The sequence below is a fragment of the Phaenicophaeus curvirostris genome, chromosome 13, assembly GCF_032191515.1.
Source record: "Phaenicophaeus curvirostris isolate KB17595 chromosome 13, BPBGC_Pcur_1.0, whole genome shotgun sequence".
In the NCBI taxonomy this organism is placed as follows: Eukaryota; Metazoa; Chordata; class Aves; order Cuculiformes; family Cuculidae; genus Phaenicophaeus; species Phaenicophaeus curvirostris.
Window position 1 is genome coordinate 9,309,891 of NC_091404.1, and position 25,615 is coordinate 9,335,505.

A 25,615-nucleotide genomic window follows, 5' to 3' on the forward strand; every position below is an offset into this window, starting at 1 on the left:
CTGGGAGGCCAAACAGGCTCCCGAGAGGGACTATCTTAGTGGACAGAGAGGGGAAAGGCTCATTGACGATCGGCTTTACCAGATGGGTAAATTAGGCCTGGGTTATAGCCTTCTTGTTCTCCCTCTGCCTCTGCCCCCAAGGACCATGTGAGTCAGTGGAACTGGAGGGAAAATATACACTAAATTGTACAAGTGCAGGAATTAAAGAGACATATACAAAGCTTGCCTCTGGCACTTGATACCAGCTGCAAAATTGGGTTAGCTTGACATTGCTGCTGGAGGTGAACAGACCCAGGAAGGGCGGCTGAGCAGCAGATGAGCAAAGCCCCTCTCTGCAAGCAGGTAAGCTTAAAGCTGGCTGCAGTCTCACTGCTAAGGCATGGAAACATGTTTTTAAACATTCAAAACCAAGAGTGGAGTGAGAGCAATTAAGAAAACAAACTCTGTTTCCTGCACAAACATGAGGTTTAGACAGTTCAGGATTATGAGATACGTGCAAAACTGCAAGTCTAGTCTGAGCTAGTTTTTGAGGGCTGTAGACCCCTGCAAGTCTTCTGAGGTTCAAAGAAGCTTTCCCCTTAATAGTCAGGTTAAGAACATTTTGGTGTCGAGGCTCTTGCTGGCGAGAGCACCACAAAATCAACCCTAGCTGACATTCATGCTGCCAGACACCAGTCTGGAGATCTCTGTAAACGGCATCACAGCTCCAGGGAGGAAATCTCACATGTCTCGTAAATCCTGCTGCAGGGAGTGCCACATTGCAGGGGGCTCATTCCAAGGCTCTCCTGGTTTGTCCGCTCAGACAGGATGCCAGGACCTGCCAGGGATGACATCCACCTGCCTCTCCCAGAAGGAAGCCACCCGAGATGTCTGCCTGTCACTGCCCTGGCCCAGCCTGCTCCTTGCCACAAGCTGTGTTCAGGAGCCACTGTACAAACTAAACAAATTACTAGGTTACTCCAGAGTACAGATGCTTTCCTTTCTCTCCCCATTTGCTGCTGGACTTGAGGGAAGGGTAGGAAGGCTGATAAAACTGAGTCGAGAAGCCTTTGATCCTTCTCCCCAAGTTGGTGAGGTTTCCTCGGGGCCAGAGTTGTGGCTGCCACCAGGGTCAGCTGGAAGAAGGGAGAGGAGGGCAGGGGAGGGAGAAGGGGAAAAAATGAACAGCTGCAAAGCAATTAAGCCTGCCTCCCTGCCTTACTGTCCAAAGCAGGAGGCAATCTAATTCAGCCTGGTGCCTCTCTTCCTTCAGCCGTCTGGTGCCTGCCTGGGATTCAGGAAAGGGGCTGTCTGACTGCCCACTTTGTCTCCTGAGCCAAAGGGGCCCTTCCCAGCCACAGTTTCCAAAGGAAAGAGATCTTGGCTGGCGGTGTCTCTTCTTTTCTGAGAAAAAACATGCACTGAATGTAGTGGCGGTAGCTTTATAACCCTCTCCTGCCCTTCCTCAGCAAACAACCAAAGTGGAGTTGGAACAAGAAAATGACCCCGCTGGCTCCTCCGCTCAGCACTTGTCTCCCTGCACAATGAATCAATTAGCCTCTGATCATTATTGTGGTAACTGTATCTTTCACAAGCTAGATTTTATATAGAGATAGAATAGGATGTTTTCTGCTCATTTCCTTCCTGTCATTCCAATCACGAACTACTGTTACAAATACAATGCATTTAAAGTCTGTAATATCTGCAAGCACGTGTTCCAGTTCTCCAGCTGAATGGCTGGTCTTTTGTTTTCTGCACAGTATAGGTATGGAGAAAGAGCGATAAAGGGAGCCTATAGCACAGCTGGGTTAGAAACTCACACAGGGCATATGCAGAAGGTCATCTAATGTTCATGCTCCTAATATCAGGGATTACTTTAATTCCTTATTCTAGCCAACTGTTTCAGTTTATAATCTATGGTGCAGGACTCCTTCCAGCATGTCTAAATTGGTACTTGCGCTGATATTTCTTTATAAATTGGCAAAAATGTTTTATTTGGAAAATACTAGTGCAGCAGGAAAAGCCTTTTGGTACCCAGTCAGAAAACAGGCTCTGTTAGGAGAACAGAGTACAATTCAACTTTACTTCTCCAGGCTGAAAAAACCCAGCTCTCTCTGCCTGTCCTCATATGGAAGGTGCTCCAGCCCTCTGATCATCTTTGTAGCCCTCCTCTGGACCCATTCCAGCAACTCTGTATCCTTCTTACGTTGAGGATTCCAGGACTGGACACAGTACTCCAGATGAGGTCTCACAAGGAAGGAATAAAGGGGCTGAATCACATCCCTTGACCTGCTGGCCACGCTTCTTTTGATGCAGCCCAGGACACGTTTGGCCTTCTGGGCTGCGAGCACACGCTGCCGGCTCATGTCGAGCTTCTCATCGACCAGCACCCCCAAGTCCTTCTCTGCAGGGCAGCTCTCAATCACATCATCCCCCATCATGTACAGAAAACAGGGATTGCCCCCACCCAGGTGCAGGACCTTGCACTTGGCCCTGTTGAACCTCATGAGGTTCTCAGAGGCCCCTTCTCCAGCCTGTCCAGGTCCCTCTGGATGACATCCCATCCTTACGGTGCGTCAACTATACCACTCAGCTTGGTGTCATCTGCAAACTTGCTGAGGGTGCACTCAATCTCGCTGTCAATATAATTGATGAAGATATTAAACAGCACCGGTCCCAGTAAGACCCCTAAGGGACACTACTAGCCACAGATCTCCATCTGGACTTTGAGCCATTGACCACTACTCTTTGAATACAACCGTCCAACCAGTTTCTTTATCCACTGTACCATCCACCCATCAAATCTGCAATTTGGAGAGAAGGATGTTGTGGGGGACTGTGTCAAAGGCTTTACAGAAGTCTAGACAGATCACACCTATCGGTTTACCTGTGTCCACTGCTGCCGTTACCCCATCATAGAAAGCCACTAAGTTGGTCACACAGGATTTGCCCCTGGTGAAGCTGTGCTGGCTTCCAATAAACACCTCCATGTCCTCTATGTGCTTTATCCTAGCTTCTAGGAGGATTTCTTCCATGATCTTCCCAGGCACAGAACTAGGGCTGACAGGTCGGTAGTTCTCAGGGTCATCTTTTCTGCCCTTTTTAAAAATGGGCACAACTTTACCCTTCTTCCAGTCACCTGGGACAAAATGTATAATGATATGGATCTATAACACCTATGGAGGACAAAGCTCAGGCTCTGAGCTTTGGATTGAGCACAAAATGGTTAAATGGATTTGTCCATTTCCCCCCTCACTGCCAACATTTTTTCTTAATAAAAATTTTCTTATTAAATGGTCAAGTTTTCTTTTCTTTCTTTTTTTTTAATAAAAAAATTAAAACAACATAAATAAACATTGGAGATTTAAACAAAGTTCTAAACTATGGGAAAATACCAATAGGTCTAGCAAAATGTTTTTCAGTTGCAAGTTTACTCACATTTCAGGACCATCACACAGTCTCTGGTGATATTATCAGCATCTCTGTTCTTGCTGACCTTAAGCACTCTTAGACCATTAAATACATAATATTTTCTGATAATAGACTCCCGTTCACATTTCAGTAACAATAACTCACTTTAATGATATAAGAACTTACACATCAAATTACTCTGCCTCTGTTTGAGAGATATTAGCACAGTTTGGTGAACTGCAGAATCACAAATAATGACATCAAGGGTCCAACACTATTCCTGACGAACTTGTAATTCTTGGTTATATGAATAGGAATTTGAGATGTGTAAGGATTGCAAAATCAGATGTTAATCTGCAGCGAACAGCACAGGTATGGGCAGTCTGCATTTTTGCCTTAAGCAAACAAGAACCAACAAGACTATTAATGAGAGAAAACAGCACTAGCTCCTAACTGCACGTATAAACAAGCATGAAACACAACTGTATTCTTTAAGTGAGTCATTATATAGTAAAGAAAACTTTTACAAGAAGCTTCATGTTGTTTACAAATTTCCCATTTGCGTATTTTTTTCACTTCTTTCCTTCCCACTCATAACACGCACACCAACCTCAGCAGAGAGCTGCAAGAGATGGAAACCTGATGTTTAAAATTAAAAAACACAGAATAGTCAATATTGACTCCAACACCTTCAGTTAACAGGCTCTGCACCTTTTCTGCAGACGAATAGCTAAAGCCATCTGAACCCAAAACTTCTTATCAAACTAAGACAGGATTACTCAGCTTTCTGCTGGCACAGGGAGATGGAGCTCCCCAGGTTGCGGAGGCTTCTCTCTGGTGCAGGCTGGTTGTGGGCAGTGGGGATGCCGCGCTGCCCTCTGCGCGGTGCTGGGCACAGCACCATTTCCGAGCAAGGGATGGAAAATACAGCAGGAACAGCTTAATTCCAGCTCCAAATGAGCTCAGCAGGGAATCTAAACAGTCAAGTCAATTGCCAGAATCTGCACTTTTCAACCTCGTTCTGCTCCTTTGATCAGACTGAATTTTGAGCTACGGCGATTAATGGACTAATAGAGGAAGTCACAGGGTATCTCTTGGGAGAAGAAGGAAAGGAGAAAAAAGTATCTCATCTTTGTTATGCATCTATTTGCTAAATGCCACCCTTCCACGTAGAAAACTAAAATGCTACTGTGCAAACTGTGCTGACTGAGCTGGAAAGAAAGGAGGAGAAAAAGGGGGTTGTACAAACCAAGAAAATAATGCTCCTATGATCGTTCATTCATTGCTTAAACATGCCCTTCAGAGCAATGGTAAAAGAAAACAGACTATCCAAATACAAGTGTCACGTAAACTACCCTTCAACCCAGTACACTAACAGTTTACACTTAATAATGCCGGAGAGTAAAGGAAATATCAAACACATTTACTATGCAAAGAGAAGCTTCCAAAAGCCCCGAGCATTTAAGCACTGAGAGAAACAGATTTGTTTATGACAGGGATATATACTACTGGTATCCCAGGATAGTATGTCCTCATCTTTCCGGAAAGGAAAGAAACACATTAGCAGCCTGCAATCAGCAAAGAAAAAGGCACGGGGGGAGAGGGATCTTTGTTAAGAGTTTTTTTTTCCTTTTTCATCTGCTTTTGCTATTGCTATGCCTAAGAGGATGGGGCAGCTTTTCTTTCTGTAAGGGGCAAATTTTGCTTCTGCAATTCATGTTTGTATAAAACAAAACCCTGAGGACTGAAAATAATCTGATTAAAACATAAACTTATCCGAAGTCTGGTGGGTTTGTAAAATACTGGTACTAACCCCCAGAAAAGAAAACCAGAAGAGCCAAAAATAATTTAAATGTATACTTGAGCTAAGCTAGGAACAAGTGCATCAGAGCTTCTAAATACCTTTTTTTGTTGCAGCACTAATTTGCCATTGCCAATGATTGCTGTGCCCTTTGCTGCAGCCTTCTCCTCCACCTTTGGTCTTTCTAGAGCATACAAAGACACACACACACACACACACATGATTCACCCTGCTCTCAGAAATAATCCTGTAGCCGTCCTGGGATGACCTCCTTCTGTGTAAATTTAGGTGTGTGTGTTTGAATCTTTACAAGATCAAGCTGTTAATGTGATGTCTTAGACCAGGATATCATGCTATTCCGTCTACATTACAGGGCTTACCCTACTTGTGTGGGTCTCTTATCAGTCAATTCTGTAATGGGGAAAAATAGCTCCGCATAGCTCGTCCATATCCTGCATTCACATTTGCATCTGTCTGACACTGATCTAAGGTATTGAGTTTCTGTTATTACAATGAGAAGTATTAAATCATTTTGCCACATGTATAGAGAATATTATTTATGCTAAAGTAATGTACTTCCTATCTTCTTCCTTTAACATTCCCGTATGCAAAGGGTTAAATTGTAATACAGGATTACTTTTTGTTAACAGTAGAACTTTTAAGAATTACATGCTGATTTTTGCCTTTATATACACTATAAAAATTTGAACTAAAAAAAAATGTACATGTAATAGAGCGATTAGCCTTCAAAGCCCTAAAAAGAGCTGCTACATTCTGATTGTGGATTTCTATCAATTATTAGCGCTGACTGCTTGAAACAGCCCAAAGTGCTCGAGACAGAAATGTTGCACAGCCAACACGACAGACTGATATGCTTCCTAAATGGACAGTTTTTGAAGACATCTCATAATAGTGTTTGGCTTTCAAACCTTAATGTTAACAGCTTTGATGGGACTGCTTCTAATTTGTATTTAAGACCCATTACCTCTTCCTCTAAGCAATCTTTGTGAAACATCATTTGTTCTAGGGGGATATTTGCTATCCAGCGCAGCTCTGTAATGGCCGTTAATTCACACCATTTTGCTCGCTCCTGTATTAATCAGCAAACCGTGAATCATCCCAGTGTTTCCAGACTTGCAGATGTATGAGAGAACTACCGAGGCCAGTTGAGTTTCTCTCCCCATTCAGGCGTAGAGACAATATCAGTTCCTGTTTACAGCCACGGCTTTGTTTTCCCCCACCCACACACTGAAATTTCTCCAAAATGCCCAGAGAAAAAGAGAGTGAGTTCATTTTACCAGGAAAGTTATTTCTAGGTATTGCATCTGAAACAAAACATGCATGTACTTTTGTGTGCAGCGTTTACTGCAGCAAGGCAGAAATGACAGAGGAGCAGAACAGAAGGACAAAGTAGGCAGCTCCAGTCACCCCACCCTGCTGAACGGCGCCAGGAGCACGGCTTAACAGCATCTGAGTGACTCTTTTCTTTATTTGTTTGTTTGCTTTTTATTCTGATTGTTAAATTAGACTTTGGTTCTGTAAGTATTTCTTCCTTGTGGAATACACACGTAACTTTAGACTGCTACAAGACAATGCTAGGTAGAAGCCACCCCAAAAATCAAGGGTACAAACCACATTCTCACAGTATCACTGCAAGAAGTATTAAAATTAATTATTAATTTAGGCATGAATTTGAGGTAGAGAGAAGGACATGGTTTTAGGGAAGTGAGAACATTTTCTGAAAGCCAGGCTGCTTTTAGCTCAAAATAACTCCCAAAACTGCCATTCACTAAGAAAGATACAGAAAACACAGACAACATACAAACTTTTCTTCCATAAATGTAGGAAAGTGGATTAAGATGTTCTGATATTAATGGGAATTTACAGCTCAGATGAAACAAACCGGGTGTACAATAGGGTCATGGAAACCATTTCTTCACTGCTGTTCATCAGGGTGCCGTGCCATGAACATACCTTTTCAACCTAAGAATTATGGGCGCATGGACTTGTAAGTGGGGATGCAAGTAGTGTGTTATTTTTAAGAATGATAAACAGAAGGAAGTTATGGCATTCATCATGAAAGCCAAACAGCGAGAAAGTCTCTGAGTCTTCCCTAGATTCCTAGAATGTTTAGAACTTCATTGCATCTAAGGGCACAGCTGAGAAAAATAAGGTGTTCAAAACCTTTTGCTCAGCTGCTTATAAATTAAAGATTTCTGCATCTGGATGGGTTGGGGTTTTTCTTTTTGTGGCAATAAAGAAAGCAAGAAAACAAAAAGAAAGCAAGAAAATCTGCAGCTGGGGCCTGATTCAGCTGATGTTTAGCCCAGGAAAACCTGCAAATACTGCTACCCAGCTGCCTGGAAAACCCGAGAGAAACTGTCCAGCTAGGCTGGCAGGATCAGAGCGGCTTTGGTGCAAATGGGTGTCAGAATATGGTTTCACATCAAATGCACTGGACGCTTTTTAGTATGATACCGCTACTTTTCCTACACCTTTGAGAGAAGAGCTTCTCTCCCACCCCCCACTGCAGAGCAGAAGGAAGCAACTGTCTGTTGCTTAAAGCTCAAAACCACAAAAGCAAGGGTTATTTTAGAGTTATTGCAAAACCTCAGTGCGATGGCACATTCTCCTCCACTCTCCCCGCGCTGTATGGCCCTGCCAGGAGCAGAGTGGGGGATACAGCTCTGACATAGAGCCCGTGTCCAGGGCACCAGGAAACTCATGAAAAACAGCTTGTCAGGCTGAAATTCAGCACATTGTCCTAAATTTCTCTGGAATAAGTCACATTTCCATCTACATGATTTTGTCTGGCATGAGATTCCCATAGAGTTGTTTGTGTCCCAAGTTCTAAACTGTTGGCAGGATGTCTTCTGTTCTATTAAACAGGTAAAACTAAGGGAAAGACTCAGCTGGATTGAGGAAAGTGCTACAGCTTTGATGTAGCGCCCACATTAATTTCGGATCCAAACGGAGAGTGATGCTGAGGAAGGAGACGATGCTCCCCACATAGTGTTCAGAAGGATTCAGTCTATTTTCAAGTTTCTCCTCTGCGGATTGCTTCCCCTAATGATGTGCTATGTGGTGGCCAAAAGTGCTTTCAGCACAACAGAGCTAAACTGGAAGGAATGATGAGTGCATTAGACAAAGCTGCTAGAAATATCAATGCCTGTAAATATCTTAAAATACAAGCAGAAGAACCAGGAAGGTTAAGACATGGCTATATGGGCTCCACTTCAACAGAGAAATGCTTTGAAATACCTGTAATCTAACAGAATAAGACAACACACTGCAAAACAGCAATGGGCTAAGAAGGCCAGATGGGAACTAAATTTTTTTTATCTTGATAATTGCACTTCTGAAAATATTTCTATTACTTTTGGCATGTTGATGCCAAACACCCTATTTCTTTCTTGAAGTTTATTCCTTACTTTCCAAAACTTATCTTACATTATTTGTTTGCAGGGGAGGGTGGGGAAGGGAGAAGATGCCAGTCAACTAGTTTCAGTCAAGCTCCTTTCAGACATTCTTGAAAGAAGTAAGGGGACAATCTCCAAGTCTGAAAAAAAAAAAATCAACTCAGTTGCAAGGGCATGGATAAATATAAATTCAGAAATGACCATTCAAGAAGATGTTTTTACATCTGTGGAGAGGTCAGACTCCAGGCTCAGCCTTATTGCTCTCTGTAATCCAGATTCATCACCAGCTTCCTTTATTCGCCTATTCAAAGGCACTTAATTAGCTGAAGGGCTTGTTGCTTTGCCTTCAAAAGCTCTCCATTCCCTCAAAGGCTTGCCTTCGGTATTGTGCTGCCATTGCCCTTTGAAATCAAATCTGTTCTTCTTCTCCACAGAATTAGTAAAAAAAAAAAACCCTAATATTTTAAAAATGTTTTCAGGGAAAATGGAAAAGAAGATGGGGAAATACCTATGGAACTTCATTTAAAGTGGCTTTATAGATAAGTTGACACTTTAAAAAAAGGAGAGGGGGGACAGCAGATGAAATCTAGTTAGTAATTTTGGCCTTATTAATAATACATGATATCATAGTTTTTTAATGTGTTAGGAAGACTCCTTGTGACATCTTGGAAATCCCAAATAAAATCTGATTTTCCCCTGTACTTACAGGAGGACTGTGTGTACTCAGATGCTGTTCTCTGCTTTTTCAAACTTAATCAATCTACATCAGACCTTATAAAGTGCTGCTGAATCAGAAGTCTCACCTAACCGTCACAGTGTGCTGACTTTTCATGGGCAGAAGTAATTACATATAAAATAGGACACCCAGGAAATCAGTCCACGGCATTAACATTTCTGTTTATATTAATAAAAGCTGTATTTTATACTCTATTATATTTCTTTAACTTTTGACATCTATGCTGTGGGTCATTTTTTTCTTTATAACAGTGCATTTCTTCTTCAGTTTTGTTTCTATATTTAGAGGACTCATGCTTAGAAACAAGATTTTTTGTTTAATTTTTTTTTCTGCCTAGTAAATTTAACCTAGTTCAGGGGTTTTTGGTGTTTCTCTGCAACCTATAATTTACTCTGCCAACTTAGATACCATATTGCTGTGTTTGCCATAGTTAAAGAAACACTGTCAAGTCCTTTCCAATTATTTTCAGCATTCAGCATGTTCTTCGCTATCTCATATGTGGTCCACGTGTAGTAAAAGATATCAATTTTTATGGCAAATAATATTATTTTTCTCTCTGTCTCTTTTCCTATCATTTTTTCTCCTGCCATCATTTTTGGGAATGGAGCTGAAATGAATATACCCTTCACTGACAATCCAGCATACAAGTATCTGGATGTCAGCAGGAATGCAGCGAGCTCTAAAACCAGCACCTTTGGTTCCTACAGTGCAAGCAGAGCTCAGAAACGCACAGTACGTCCCACCCAAATGATGGCTATTTATTAGCTACATCCTCCCAACAAAACAATCTTTTAAGTTGTGCTTTGCTTTTCAACATTTTACACACAGAGAAGTGGGCGATACTGCCCTCCTCCCCGAGACTCTCAAATTTTAACTCAGATAAACTTGGCCTTGGGTAAGTAACAGCCACCCAAAGGGTTTATTTTATTCCAGCCTGTCTTAAACTGCAAAGTTCACCAGCTCATATTCCTGCCTTCAGGGGAACCTTCCTTTCCGTTCGCAGGGACCCGTGTCTGTTCCTATGTTGGCAGGAATAAAAGAAGGGCTCCTCTGCAAGCAGGGATGTTGTATCAGCATTGCTGAAGGCAGAATTGGGTCCAATACATCTGACATGCCAGAATAGTAGATCTGCAAGTACAAACTGTATTTAGACATGAAAATCAGGGAGATGCCCAACTATTCAACCTGCCTGGGCAAATGCAGCTTTTCATGCGCCCACAAACAGCCAATAAATTAAAGTGGCTACGCTTAAGCCCACAAAACAGTGTGTGATAGTTTGGGAGAGTATCTTTGACTCTCTGGCATTTACTTCTGTCTTTATATTGTGGATTTATAAGTCCAGGCCTTTGAGTATAATTTCACTCAGCAAGTATCAGTCCTACACGAATAAAATGAAAACCTGCACATATCCACAAGAGCAACGTTTGCACCACCAGGCTTTGCAGTGTCACACAATGCAAACTGTCAGCGCCTCAATCAATATCCGTCAATGCTCGACAATAAAGACATCGTGCTTCAGATGGGAAAAGATTAGCCCTTATCAGATTTACCAGTTGTCCAGGCAATACAGGATCTAGGATATAGGCTGATTACACTTCAGAGACGTATCATAAAATACAGAAATGGCACTAGTTGTAACTCAGCTTTTGAAATGTGGAGTCTTTTCTTTAATACGCATTAAAACAACAGCAAAAAGCTCACTCTGGGTCCAAGTCCCAGTGGCTGTGCTCTTCCTCATGTTGCTGTGCCTGCTACAAGGATCAAATTTCATGGTTTATTGTTCTCCCTCCAACTGGCCACCATCCGCATTCTTCCCCTGCACAAAGCTGCACCTCTTTCTCAAAAGAAGAGACTACTATGCCTTCTTTTTATAAATTTTAGTCACATTTACAAACACACACACAGGGTAAGGGGATGACTTTTAAACACTAAACAAAATTCCAGGGAATGCTGTTATTTTTCTTTGAGCAGATTTCTGTGAATAAGGCTAAAAAAGGCAATTTCCCTCCAGAAAGTTACAAGTTTTTGAAGATGCAAAAGTTGTCTCCCCTGTATTCTGAAACTTTAATATTTTGTCTTTTAATGAAACAACCGCTCTATGCTTGAAAAGTCCTATTCATCACCTGCCTCAAGAGAGAACTGGCACCGAGATTCTGCAAAGCTCAAATTCAGCTCTGGATAGACGGCTGGAAATCAAAACCACAGTCATTGCAGCTACTTAGCTATAATGGAGTAAAATTGGTACACAGCAGGTCAGATCCAAAATTTAAGTATCAATGTCTCAATGTAAATAAGAAATCTGTTGCAGACAAATAACATGCTAGATTCAAAGGAATGCAGCAAGTATCCCAGAATTTTAAGGTTTCCTACCGAGTATATTTTAATTCGGCGCTCAGGGTCCTTTTTCTTCCATGAGATTTGCAGTAAAGTTATCAAAACCTAACAAAATGTTCCACCCCTGAACATTCACCATCTTTCTTCGGCAGCAAAACAGACTGTAAAACTGAAGCACTGTCATCTGGTGTATAATTAGTGTAATAAGTCTTACTTGTAACGTGAGGGAGGCACCATAAGCTTACCTAACTAGTCTGAAAATGTAAGATGCTCATCACCTGTAATCACTGTCTTAACTGTCCTTGATCTTTACTGATAGCCGCCAAATTATAATAACTCTCTCTTTGACAGTAAGAACCAGCTAGTAATGCAGCACAAGCAGGGCACCAGGAAAGTCAGCTGGTTTGGCCAATTTAAAGAGACTCGCTGCAGGAATTTTTCTCACTTTTTTTCTGTTTTTCTGGCTAATCAATGATGTAGGAGGTTCAGAGGTGTAAGACAAAAATGCAAAGCAGGGAAAACTAGGGCGCAGGAAACCTCAGGAATCCAACAGGGACGCGGCAATTTCACACACACAGCAGGGAGGCCAGAAAAAAACCTATATATGCTCAAAGGTTACGGACATATGATCAAAACTGATCATGTTACTGCAGTTTAACAACTTACCAGCCATCATCTGAGATGCAGTAAAACACCATGAATGTATTCTTCACCCAAACTGCCTCCAGAGTAAAACGTCTGAGGGACAGTAATTCATGAAGCTGCAGCAACTTACTCACTTTCAATTGCACGCTCACCTGTGCTCCTAGATTCCAATCCAGCAAGACCCTGTATTTTGTGTATTTTGTCCCACTGAAAAGAAACAGGGTCCCCATGTGCTTAAAGCAACATAATTGCCTCAGGCCTCTGTTGAATTAGGGGCCTTAAATTGATAACCCTTTAAAATGAACTATATATATGCCACATTACATGTTATATGTTTGGATAAGCAAGTCCTTCCCGTCTGCCTGTTTTAAGCTGCTGTATTGAAGCAAGGGACTACTGAGTGTGCACAGCTTATAATGGGTGAGCCGATCTTGAAGTGGCACAGTGGAAATGGCCCTCATTTATTTACCCTACCAAGCTGACATTTAGTAACTACCCCCTTATTTCTCATTGCTATCACAGAACAAGTTTACACCAAGTCACCAACACTGAAGAAATCCACCTCTGTGAGAACCAGCCACTTAGCAGGGAAGAAAATCAAAGAAACCCAGGCTCTGGAGTGTATTCCCCTGCTAAGCACCCAGCTTTCAAGCATATTCTAGCAAAGCTTCAGAGATCAGTCTCTGGTTTGCTGGGAGAGGAGAGTCTCAGTCCTTCATGAGGAGCTGACGGAGCGCCTGTGTGCATAGCTAAGCAGCCTGAAAGATTCTGCTTCCAAAGTGTTGGTTCAGCCTAAGAAGGTATTTTGCTTTGGTGGTGAAGTTCAATGTTTCCTACTATTCTTCCTCACAAAAAGATAGGTATTCATTCCTCACACCCAGGCTGAGTCCCCAAGCCCTCCCCAAGTCCCCATTCACAGTAAATTTTTCTTATAAGAGGTACTAGTGGATAGTGCTTTGCACCGCTCCTTGAGCCTCAAGCAGAGGGAAATCAGGGCTGCGTCTCACTCCTGCCAACTGCATTTTTGCATTTACCAGCTTGGTTGGTATCAAAGATTAACAAAGGGTGGGGAATGGACCTCATCCAAAGCAGGGCATTGCTTCTGGCAAGCGCTAGTAACAGGTATTTCAAGTCTGCCTCTTTGCTATTCGGGAGCTGCACTGTTTGACCAGCTGTCCATGAAGGAGTCATATTTTAACTTCGCTTCTCACCCCACCTGATCTTTTCTAGCCTCAGAAACATAACACAGAGATTAATTGTTGAAGGGCACTGTTGTAGTTTGAGGTAAATTAGAGTCAGTTTTGTGACTAACTCAGCTGCTGTAAATAACTTCTTTCTCTGAAAACTAACTGCATGTTTTTGAGACAGTGTTCTTCTCTACAGTGATAACACAGGGCACTGGTATGCAAAAACACCAATGCTTATACAGAACCAAGGCCATCCTCAAGCTGGCAGAAAAGGGGCTGCAAATAGGGCAAGTGACCCTAAACTGACCAACGGAGAGTATTCCATCCCATATACATCACACCCTTCTCCCAAGTGACAGGGGACAGGACAAGGGGGAAATGGCCTTAAGCCATAAGATATCAGAAAGATATCAGAAAGGATATCAGAAAGATATCAGAAAGGGTCATCAGGCACTGGAACAGGCTGCCCAGGGAGGTGGTTGAGTCACCATCCCTGGAGGTGTTTAAAAGACAGGTAGACGAGCTGCTCAGGGACATGGTTTAGTGGCATTTAGGAATGTTTGGACTCAATGATCCAAGGGGTCTTTTCCAACTTTGTGATTCTATGATTCTACTTGGTAGAAATTGAAAGATACGAGGGTCTCACCCTGTTCTGCAATGGCCAGTCTCGTGAGGACCTCGTTTGTCTGGTTGCTCCTGATGCCGGATCTGTGCATTCCTGAATCCAGTTCCTGAGTCCAGCTCCCTCATCCCCTAGTCCCATTTCCTCGTGTCTGCTCTGCAGCCTTTGTGGTGACTTATAGTCATCGAGGGGTGAGGGCGTGGTCTCACATAGTTGTATGTATTTTATTACTTTCTAATTATTTTCATTATTATTTCATCATTATATTTCATTAAAGCTGTAGTTTTACTTTGCAAGCCGTAAGTCTTTTTTTCCTCTCTTTTCACTCTCCTGTCTCCCTGCAGGGTGTGGGGAGGAAGGGATTTTGGAGGCTCAGCTGCATGGCTTTAGCTGTCAAATTTGGCTGGGTGGGGCTGAACAGGCACTAAGAAAAAAATTATATAGCCACTGAAATGATGATGAGAAACACGTTACAGAAACACCTCTACAGCTTACAATATATGCTAAATAAGAATACCACCTATACATGTAAAAATAATTTATTTTAGTGGTATGAAATGCGTTTTGCCTGCTAGCATAAAGTTCTCCATGGGCTAGTAGAGACAATGCATGATAGAATTACAGCACATTTCAACCGAAGAAATAAATAGTTACTTCTGATAACACCAGGATGTTGTTACTGCCTTGTCCTTGTATACACTGTGCACACCCGAGACGTTTAGCAATGTTGCATTGGTAACACAAAGGAAAGTAAAAAGAAAATGAATGACTCAATATTTTCACATAAGCCCTGTAAGACAGAAGAGACTTCCTCACCTGTCTGCTTTGAGATGGCAACGTGGCAGGCTGCATGTGTCTCTGCATCCGATGTGGCTGCATCAGCTGTCGAAACTGCTGCTGGAGGAACTGGCTGTTGTTAGGCTGCTGGGACTGCTGGGTGGCTGGAGATTGCTGCTGCTGCTGGAGATAGTGAATGAGAGACTGCTGCCCTTGTCCTGCTGTCAGAGGTGACATCTTTTGAGTGGCTGACTCTGAGGCAAAGTGAGACAGCGGTTTGGTGTTATTGAAAGAAAACTGGTCCTGGCTAATGGCGCTCTCGTTTACCAGACCTGGCTGTAAGCTATTGGATGACTGTTGCATAATTATGTTCATATTTTTGGACTGGTTTGTAGTCATTGATTTAAAAAGTGAGCTCTGCATACTTGTGGGGTTGCTGGTGGGAGTGATGTTAGAGATTAATGTACCTTGAGGACTGAAGGGCTGCTGATGCAGAGCTGGGCTTGACAGCTTTTCTGGCCTGTATGGTGGGGAAGGTCCAGTATTTGTGGAGGCCATGCTGGCAACCAAGTTATTCTGTGGACTTTTAATGTTGTTGGCTGGTAAGCTGGCTGCTGTCAGGGTGGGCAGCATGGAGCTCTGCGGGCTGAAGGGCTGCTGGTTTAGAGCTGGACTGGAAAGCTTCTCAGACCCATAAGGAGGAGATGGGCCATTTGATGGGGTGCTGCTGGAGGTCATGCTTGAAAGCAGAGTGTTTTGAGGACTCTGAATGTTGTTTCCTGGTAAATTATTAGCGGGCATGCCAGACACCATAACATTTTGAGGACTGAAAGGTTGATGGTGTGGGGACGATCCTGCTCTGTAAGGCGGAGACAGACCCGGAGGAGACATAGTTGGCCAGTTGGGAGCCTGTACTTGCTGCTTAGTAGTAGACACCTGCTTGCTAGCTGCAAGCTGCTTTAGCTGCTGAGCGTGCCAGTTGGAGCCAGGCAGGTTGGGCAAGGGAACTGGAAGCATAGGTGGCGGCTGGTTCTTGCTCTGGGCTGCTGTAGAGATGGGTGATGCAGCAGGTTTGTTTGAGGAAGGAACTTGGAAGTTAGCTCCAGCGGATGATGGTCTCATCTGAGGAGATCCTCCACTAGTTGGGTTGCAGCCTGGAGAAAAATCTTTGTTAGCAACATGGTTCTCCAAGTGCGAAGTCTGTGGGGAGGACTTTGGAGTGGTACTTATGCTTGGTTGAGAATGACTCAGCCCAAGTGGCTCTTCAGCCTTGCTGCACAAAATCTTCTCCAGATCCAGGTCATTGGGAGAAGGATCAGGCATTTTCGTCAGCTCTTCCAATAGATCTTGCAGCTCCTGGTCCACAGACTGTAAGCTGTTTCCTTTCTCATCATAGTGGACAATGTTATTGTTTTGCCCTCCTATTGACCCCTTCTGATTTATTTCTGTGTTGGGTGGCACGGAAAATGGGGAACCAATGCCACCACCATTCATGTGATTGTTTTCAAGGAGCACTGAATGACTTGCGACTCCCAGGGAAGAAGTGCTGTGACTGGCAGAGAAAGGAGAACTTTGCATTTCTGGACATGCCACGTTGGGATTGGCACCTTGGCCCATGGCAAGGTTTACGTCATCAAGACAAAGTCGCTTACTGTCATTTGGGAAAATGACATCAGGCACGCCACTGGAGGCAGGAGAGCTATCATCTTCCAGTTTTCTTTTAATGGATCCCTGTAACTGGGAAAATAAGAAAGGAAGAAGAAAGGATCCGTTATTGACCTTATTCTAACATACTCTGAAGTTACGTACCATAACACTGGGTTGGAGATAAAGAAAATTAAATCATACAATTAAATAGCCAATCATGCGAGGCAAATTCAATCAGGATTTAAGTGGATGCAACTTCACTGAAATCAAAAGAGTTACAGTCAGACAAAGACTCAGTCTGACCTGATGGCCTTAAAACAGATGTTAAAGCTGTAAAACACTGTCTGTCATGTTAACTGGAGTAGAAGTTTTTAAAATAGTTTTTGATACCATTTCAATTAAGACATTATATGTTCTGAATAACAAACATGCCAACATTTTTATGGTCACATTTTTTAGGTCTAAACAGTGGCAGGTCTGAATGATACCCTGGACTGAATTTAGTGACCTTCCACCAGAGACTTGAATTAAATTCAGACCTGAGACGACTAAATTATTTTACATTCTTTATAGACAGAACATCTGAAATAACTGGCATACTTTATAAACAAACCAAAACCAAAACAAATCCTCAACTATCTATCTAAACAGACTTTCAAGCTTCCTAATCACAGATGTTTTAGATTTCAGAAACCAGCAAATAACAGCTAAACCTCTTGATTTTTGTTTATTCTTCTAAGGCAGAATGGACTTTGTTCTTTTGAAGGATTACAACTCATTCATAAAAACAGAGTTGTTTTCAAAAGACAATTATATAAATAATTTGATCTATAAGAAATGGGAGAGTTGCAAATCCATAAATCTTAGGGGCAAACCCCCCTGCCTTGTATGTATAAAGACAGTAAAACTGAAAACAACACTTCTAATACTAATTCAGCATGATATGGCAATCTCTTACAAATATAATAATCTGTGGCTTTCAATTTTAACAAGCATGACCTGTATGTCATAGGATTAATCAGACATTAACATTGCTGCATCAATTTAAGGGAAGTAAGCATTATGTCCTTGTTTATCAATACACGGAGGCAGCATTTAGACAACTACCTAATCAGCAGTGGGAAAACCATACACTCACTGTTCCTCTGAGCAGGCTCACAGTAAAGTCTCTCCCAGCACTGGCCTATAAGTGCAAGTGCTGCCAGTCATCTAGTACCACACGAAAAATGCCTAATAACAGTTCATACCACCAGAAAAGCCCCACCACCTAACCCCACTGTAATCAGACCCACTCCAGGGCTCTGCGGGTATGAATAACCTCTAAGTTTTATGCTAATTATTAAGCACATCACAGTTTTGCTTAAGAGTCACTACGAAACGGCCAGCAACTTTGGTGCTTTCAGACAACAGTGTCACTAGACGATCAGTGTAGGGTGTGCAGAGGCTGCAGATCACAAGGTGCCTTGTGTGGTTCCTTCTGCAATCTGCACCTGAAGGTCACTATGCAACAGCCAATGCGCCCTCCAAAATTCAGCCAGTCTTCAGGCAAATGACCACAAACATGCATCGTTCTGACCTGTGAACGCAGGACAGCTGCCCGGTGGCTCACTCAGCTGGACTCACCCAAGTGCTCTCTTATCACTTATTTCTAAATTGGTAGGCAGAGAGAAGATTGCATATCAGTGCCTACAGTTGCTTAGGCTTTTAGGATTACTATCAGTTTATTATTATGCAGTTTAGGATTACTATCAGACTTTGCCGTGCTAGTATCCAGCTTACACAGACATTAGGAGAGTGAGAAGGTGCAATTGCACATGATCATCATGGCAGAGAGAAAAGCAAGTCTGCATACTACAGAGAGCTGCTGATCAGCTTTTAGGAGGAGTTCACCTACCCTCCATCAACAGACACAGAAGTTTTATATGGCATTGTGGCAAAGAGACCTTTTTATAATATGTAGATACTTCCCCCTCATCCTCTAAGAGTCACCCCTTACTGGAGCAATCAGTGCTTCTCCCCTGTGACCTCCAGTTGCATTGCTTTAACATGGTTTGCACTCAAAAACCACTGGCAAGTGAGAATCGATGCTGAAAGGAGAGAGTTACTTTCAGCACACCATTCACCCTTGTCGGTCAGCAGTGCTGTGCATAGTTTGAATCGTTGCCCTGCAAGAGCCTGCCTTTACATCACAGCCAGAGACAGCTGAAGCATCGGCAATTTGATTATCCCTCTGGTCTGATGAGGCCAGAATTTGCTTAGCTTTAGGAAATGGAACAAGGTCTAAATCTTCTCCCAGGTGTTGGCTTAATGATGGATGAAATTGTTTTCCTTCATTTTCTTTGCTAAAACTCAGTCAGAGTTGCATGTTTCAACAGATGTTGCCCTATGTAGGCTGGAACATGTTGGTGGAGCAAAACTACATACATTTAAACCAAGACATGTATAGAGAATCTTTACAGGGGCTTCACACATCCAAAATAAACACAGTGTGTTCCCAAATTGCACTCTGGGAACCTTCAGGCAGGAAGTGGTGGAGGGATCTCCCATTCTTGGCCAGCTGACATGCTGGCATGCGTGTCCTTGCCAGGGCTTCTTTTGCCACTGGACATTCCTATGCTCTGAGTTGCTGGGGAAAAAATTTGGCTTTCTAAACCCCTTGAAAAACAGTTTTTTAACTGTTGCACGGGGGAGTAATTGTGATGGGAAAACAAAACTCCATTTCCCTGAGACTGCTACTAGATATAAACAGATAAAATAAGGCCATAGCTTTCCGATGGCATGGACATTCCAAAACTGGGACAGGATTTTTAAATAGGATGCTGTTGCTTAGCCCTTGTGAGAAGCTTGGCTGTAAGAGAGGCAGTGAAATTAGCTGGGTATTATGTTCTCTTGAAAAGCAAGACTCCTATTTCCCAGGCGAATATTTGCACAAGGACCATAAAATCCAGACGACCAGTTTCCTGCAGTGTAGGCAGGTATAACTCCATACAAGCTAGCAACATTGCTTTTACTTAAGATAGATTTGACTATGGCCCCAAATTTGGGAGAGAAAAATACCATCCTTAAAGCAAACAAACAAAACAGAAATATTTTGGTTAGAAGGCCTGTCTGGTTATCATCAGCCCTCTGCTTCAAGTACATCACAAATGAAAAAAATAGATGACAGTGTTTCACCAGGTGCTTAAGTACGAAGCATCAATGATACACAGAAATCCCTTCTTGGGCTGAACGGGCTAGCTGAGAGGTTTGCTCAGTGTTCCTCACTGAAACCCGTGTGGTTGTGACCCCCATACTGCGCATTCTGCACTGGTGTGGTCTGTGAGGAGCCAGCGTTTTTCTCCCCAGCTCCCAGCTAGTGCTTCTCCATGAACTTGCCACTGTGGCAGCCCTGACCAGTCCAAGGGACAGTAATGCAGTTCCATAGTATGGGGATTCTGTCTGGCCTGGACATGCTAACAACAATGGAGGCACAAGATCATCACAGAGGCACAACAACTATTAGGAACAGGAGCTCCTGATCTCACTCACTCAAGAAGCTGCTTGTTGCAGATAATTCATTGAGTACTCTCAAACATCACAAGACCTCAAGCTCCGCCAGGGGAGATTTAGGCTGGACATTAGAAAAAAATTTTTCACAGAAAGGGTCATTGGGCACTGGCAGAGGCTGCCCAGGGAGGGGGTTGAGTCACCTTCCCTGGAGGGGTTTAATGGACAGGTGGACGAGGTGCTGAGGGACATGGTTTAGTGATTGATGGGAATGGTTGGACTCGATGATCCAGTGGGTCTCTTCCAACCTGGTTATTCTATGATTCTAAGACCATCTTTCTAATACCTATCTATCATCTTCTAGACTCTTCCCTAACTAAAAACATTTTTACTACCCATTTCCTTCACCCAGCCCTGGGCTCTCCAAGAAGGAACTGATTTACTCTAACTCCTTCTCTCATACTTCAAGAAACCTTACGCTGTTCATCAAAATTAACAGAAACCAAACACAACACCAAAATATGTTCTTTATCTGCTGATTAGCGTACTGGGCAGCTCTGTTTCAAATTTAATACCTGACAAGTGAACAGAAATATTTTAAACTATAAAAACACACACTCTTAAGCTGGCTGGAGGCTGTCTATAGCTAAGTACAGGAAAGCTTAATTCATATGTGCAAGCAAGGACAAGGCAGACAATCAACAAATGGGCTCTTGTGACCTTGTCAAAATTCATTAAAATGCATTAGCATGCCCAGGCTAACTTCTGTTTGGGAATACCTGGGAAAATAAAGGCAGGCCCTCCGACTCAGAAAATATCCAATTATGAGTTCTCCATTATCTCAGGTTTGCTTTTAGAAGCGAGAGTGCCATGATCCCAGCACTATTATTCTCTCAAAACCAATAGGCTGTCTTTCTGGGAAAGACCCAAGCTACAAACGAGTGGCGCTGCTAGCTCACAATGGCAGTATAACAAGAATATTTAATAATTGTTTACCTTGCTTCTTCCAAGGAAGCTATACAGCTGTGGTTACAAACATCTAATTTGTCACGCACTACCTCTTTGCACAGAACCAATTCCCTACGCGTGGGCAGAGTGCTCCACTCCACAGGCTTCTCTTGTGAAAGGAAGAAAAGGTGGATTTGGCAAGTGGAACTAGTCCTTGGCTGCACCCTGTCCTAGACTGAGGTCTCCAAGTTGCCTGCTTGGGTGACTTTTGGCATCAGGCGCTTTCCAAACTCAGGAGGCGGTGCTGGCCTTGAGTAACTTACTATTGCTCAATGAAGGGAGAAAGGAAAGCTGGAAGTGGCAAAAACTGAAGCAGAGGGATCAAATTATTAATAAATATACACCGCAGTGGTTCCATTGGATTTTAATATCCAACTAAGCAGACACTTCTGGACTGGCTCCCTGCCTTGCTGTCACTCAGCCTTCCTGCTTTCTTTAATATATCAGCTGTCCTCAGTTGCCACTCCAGCTCTCCACGTCAGCCAGGCTGCCCCATGGTCCTGCTGCTTGTCCCTGTTAATTCTCCACCCACCCCTCGCTCCTTCGGCTGCACAGTATCTGGGGGAAAAGCCACTGCAGCCTGCACAGGGGAGCCTTGTTTCTCCAGCCTTGCAGTGATCTGCCTTCCACCAGAAAGAAGCCAAATCTAACAAGAAATTCCTATTTAGGTCAATGTAATGCAGAGAGAGAGGAAAAACGTTAGATGAGGTTATTTCTGTGCCGCTTCCTGGCTTCTGCAGCCTGTCAGAGATTCAAGCCTTGATTTACAGCAGCCGCAGGGTGCTGATTATTGATCTGCAACCACCTCACTCTGCCATTGAGAGATCCAACCTACAGCAGCGATTCCCACACCTGCGCAGCTTCTTCAAGTGAGAACCGAGCCTGGTGGGACACTGACATTTTGAACCAATGGTGGTAGAGTCTGCACTGCGTTCTCCTTTGGCAGCTGGTCTACCTCCCCCAATCTCCAGCATGACCACCATTGCTGGAGAACCTCTTGATTTAATACCGTGGAATCTATAGATCCGTGACTGAGATATCCAGGAGTCAGATAACCTCCTTTCACTGCGAATTTCAAGACCCTTGTAACTCATGGGAAGTCCCAGGTGTTGGCTTTTCTATTTGTTTGACAGAAGAAAAGAGAGAAGTAATGGTGAAAGGAGATGGGGCACGTGGGGAAAATGTCAGTCTCACCACAAATCCTGGGATTTGCTAATACGGTGGCAGCTTTCCACTAAGCCCTTAAAAGCAAGACAAGGTTGTCTCTGAAACCTGGGGAGTCTGGGTTGCTAACAGGCTGCTTAGATCTGTCATATCTGAATTATTTTGATAGACATGAGCACATCTAATTTTTGGTGGAGGGGCTGAGCAATGCAGCAGCCCAAGATGAGTACAAGCCTTTTTTCCATTACTTGTTTTCTTCATTTTTTTTTCAGGTATATAGCGAATAATTTTTTTCCTCTACAAAGTATAAAACATGAGTCTAAGCTTTGCTCAACTAAGCTGACCAGAGAATCTATCATTCTCTGTCTCCTTCAAACACTAGACACTGCCAAAACTGGAAGTATGTATTTGCCAGAGGCAAAGTGTTTGCAGCATTCAGTGATCAAGACTTCAGTCTCTGTGGCTTCAACAAGCTTCAGCGAGAGCTATCTGCCCATCAGCCCAAAATGTTTCTATCTGTTCTGACAAAAACAGTCATGTAATGAGAAAATGAAACTGGCAATTTTCCATTTAAAACAAGAAAACGTCACAAATTTTTCTCCTGTGCCTTAAATACAAAATTGGGAAAGGTTTGTGCTCACTATTGCTCATTTATCCACGCTCTAAATAGATTTTAATGACCTACTAATCTTTGAGGACAGCTCATGAAATAAAGTTGAGTGTGTTTGAAAGCTGGAAAGCAAATCTGATACAATACTACCCTTTAAATGGCAGCAATTACTTGCAGCCCTCCGTAAGCTATCAGACAAGCTCCTTTTGGTAGCAGGCTGGCTTGCACATGAGCAACAAAACCCAAATGCTCATGGGCAAAGATCCCATTTAACTACAGCAGAACCTGGCACTAAACTAAGTGCATTTAGCACATCTGCAAGTTTCCATTTGTGCATGCTGGCTGCAGTTTCCTAACAGAAACTCACACGATATGTCTGATTCCAAGAAAAAATGCCTCCTGCTGACCAGTGAGAAGCCAGAGCACTCCCTGACTACAAGGAACATAAACTATGCTTTATCAATGTCACATCTCAGGCTACAAGGAGAACTCAAGGAGGCTCAAGCAATTAAAACTACCATATACTTTCTCTGTACCAAGATTAAACATAAGCTAAAATCACATTCTTACTACTGCTTTAGGCTGTTTGACCCTTTTGATTTCAAGTGATTTCAGCATGGATGGATGTAAAGTTGTCATTTCACATTGTCAGGAAAGAGATCACTTTGCAATTCCAAGCTACCAGAAACATTTCACTGTGCTTAAAAACAGAAATAACCCAACTCCTCAGCTAAGGAATACCAGAGTGAAGTCTGCTTTTGGGTCTGTTGGGTATTTGTAGGCTGGAAAGGTGGCAGATCGGTTCATAATGAGGTGCAGTAGTGAAGAAAGGATTATGACTGGGGAAAATTCATGGGGTGGATTTCCTTCTATTCATCATGGTCATGGAAATAGGCAACTGGAAGGGAGGATGTAGGAAGAGGAACCGGGGATGTAAGCAGTCATTTTAACCATGAAAGGACATTGTTTATTAGTTAGCTTGCATGCATTATGTGGATTATATTTACCTGGAACTACACTTTCTCCCAATTTATAATTTACAGCAGCAACATGAAACCTGCCATCTTTAAAACAAGCATATTAACTTAGATTAGAGGTTGCTACTTAGGCTATGCACACATAAAATGCCTCCTAAACACCACTGCTATATTTGTAGATTTTTTTTCTCCTGTCAGTACAGCAAACATCAGTTGACTTGAGGGGAGTGTGCAGTGATCCTCTGTCCCATTATTGTCACCACTCATTTTGACCTCCAATTATTCCCTCAGTTAATCAGGAAGCTCAAGCTACATTAAAAGAGGAAGAAAAAAGGGTGTGTTCTTTCTCTTAAAAAGGTAGTTAGACTCCCTGTTGTGAGTGCAAAACTGTAGGAACTATCAGGGTTGTTGCTCCCGTGCATCACCTGGATCTGGGCTGACAGACACACCTCAGGTATGTTGCCAGAGCCCACAACAAGAGGTTTTGGTGGTGTCACCTCAGAGCTACAATCAATTCCCCTTATATGTTATACTGCCACAGTACAACAAGTCTCTTGTTGACTGTTGAATATGTGTGAACTTATAAAAGGCGATTGCCGACCTGGCACTTTCTTTTGTCTACGTGGCTTTCTTCCCCAAGTCACCACGCAGCATAGGAAGTAATCCTGGCTGCAAATACTCAGAACCGCATTGTTTTGCTGGTAAGCACAAAAAATCCAAACCATCATGACTATACAAAACCGGAAATATGTGATCTTACAATAAGTTTAAACCACAGAAGCTAACAGGAAACTCAACCTGGACCACCAAAAGCTTTTTTTTTTCCCCCTAAAACTTAACCAAAAATTAAGGTAAGGAAATACTATAATCATGAATGTCTCATATCAATTTAGAGTGAATGCAGTTACGCTCATAATTACATAAATATATCTCATGTACATCCTGCTTTTTACTGGAACACCTTACAGGCTACACAGCAGTAAGTTTGTGAACAAGGTTTTTCTGATTACCCTTCTGTAAAATTAAAGGCAATATCACTCATGTCCATTTGAAGATATTAATGTAGGATTAGTTCCAAGGAGAAAAAAAAAACATAGCCAAGAATGTATGTATTTTGCCATCCCACACAGGATAGCCACATGCAAGAGACAATGTAACAGTCACTGCGAACTAAAAAACAAACCCTAAACCGGTATCTTTGCTGATTTTTCAGGGCAGACAAAATCACCAGTCTCATTTAGAAGGCACCAACAGAGATCTGCCCTATCAAAACAAATGTTCAAAGCCTTCCCATCTTGTCTTTCCTTAGTAATTCATCTGCTTTTGATATTAATGACAATGTTATAATGGAAAATTTCCACAAGAAGAATTGCTGTTGACAAATGGATCTGGAGGAACAGGACTACTGCTTGCTCCCGTGTTGTACTGCTAGCAGGAGATCTCTGTACAGATGCCTCTTAATTAGTCATCTGAAGACTTACAGCAATCACGTCACCCATACTGTTTGGCTGTAACTTCCACATTCCATTTAATGACAAGTGTTATTAACTAGACAGCTGAAGACAGAACAAGTTCTTTGCCTCTTGGTTTTTAAGCTGTAGTACAAGAGCGTTTCTTTCATATCTGGCTGTAAATCAAGATCAGTCTCAGACTCAACGCCTTTCCATCAGTATTACCTCATCTTACCTCAGTTTTAATACCAGCAGTATTGTTTTATATCTTTTTTTATAGTCCATTAATTTCAAAGTCCTATGGAACACTTTGCAGTAATTTTGTAGACTACATTAATTTCTCATGGCAATAGCTAGGCTG

At 42.6% G+C, this 25,615-nt stretch overlaps 1 protein-coding gene across 2 annotated transcripts in view; it reads right to left on the minus strand.

Annotated features, from left to right (window-relative positions):
• MAMLD1 (mastermind like domain containing 1) overlaps nt 1–25,615 on the minus strand; it is an 84,056-nt gene that overhangs the window by 18,365 nt on the left and 40,076 nt on the right. Inside the window, exons 2-3 of one of the 2 annotated variants that reach the window (XM_069867305.1) lie at nt 15,379–16,648; nt 14,951–15,165 (exon numbers count right to left, since the gene is read on the minus strand). In XM_069867305.1, coding sequence (XP_069723406.1) covers nt 14,951–15,165; nt 15,379–16,648 — 1,485 coding nt within the window. Of the gene's footprint in view, nt 1–14,950; nt 16,649–25,615 lie in introns of both variants that reach the window. The other variant, XM_069867304.1, reaches the window with a different exon arrangement.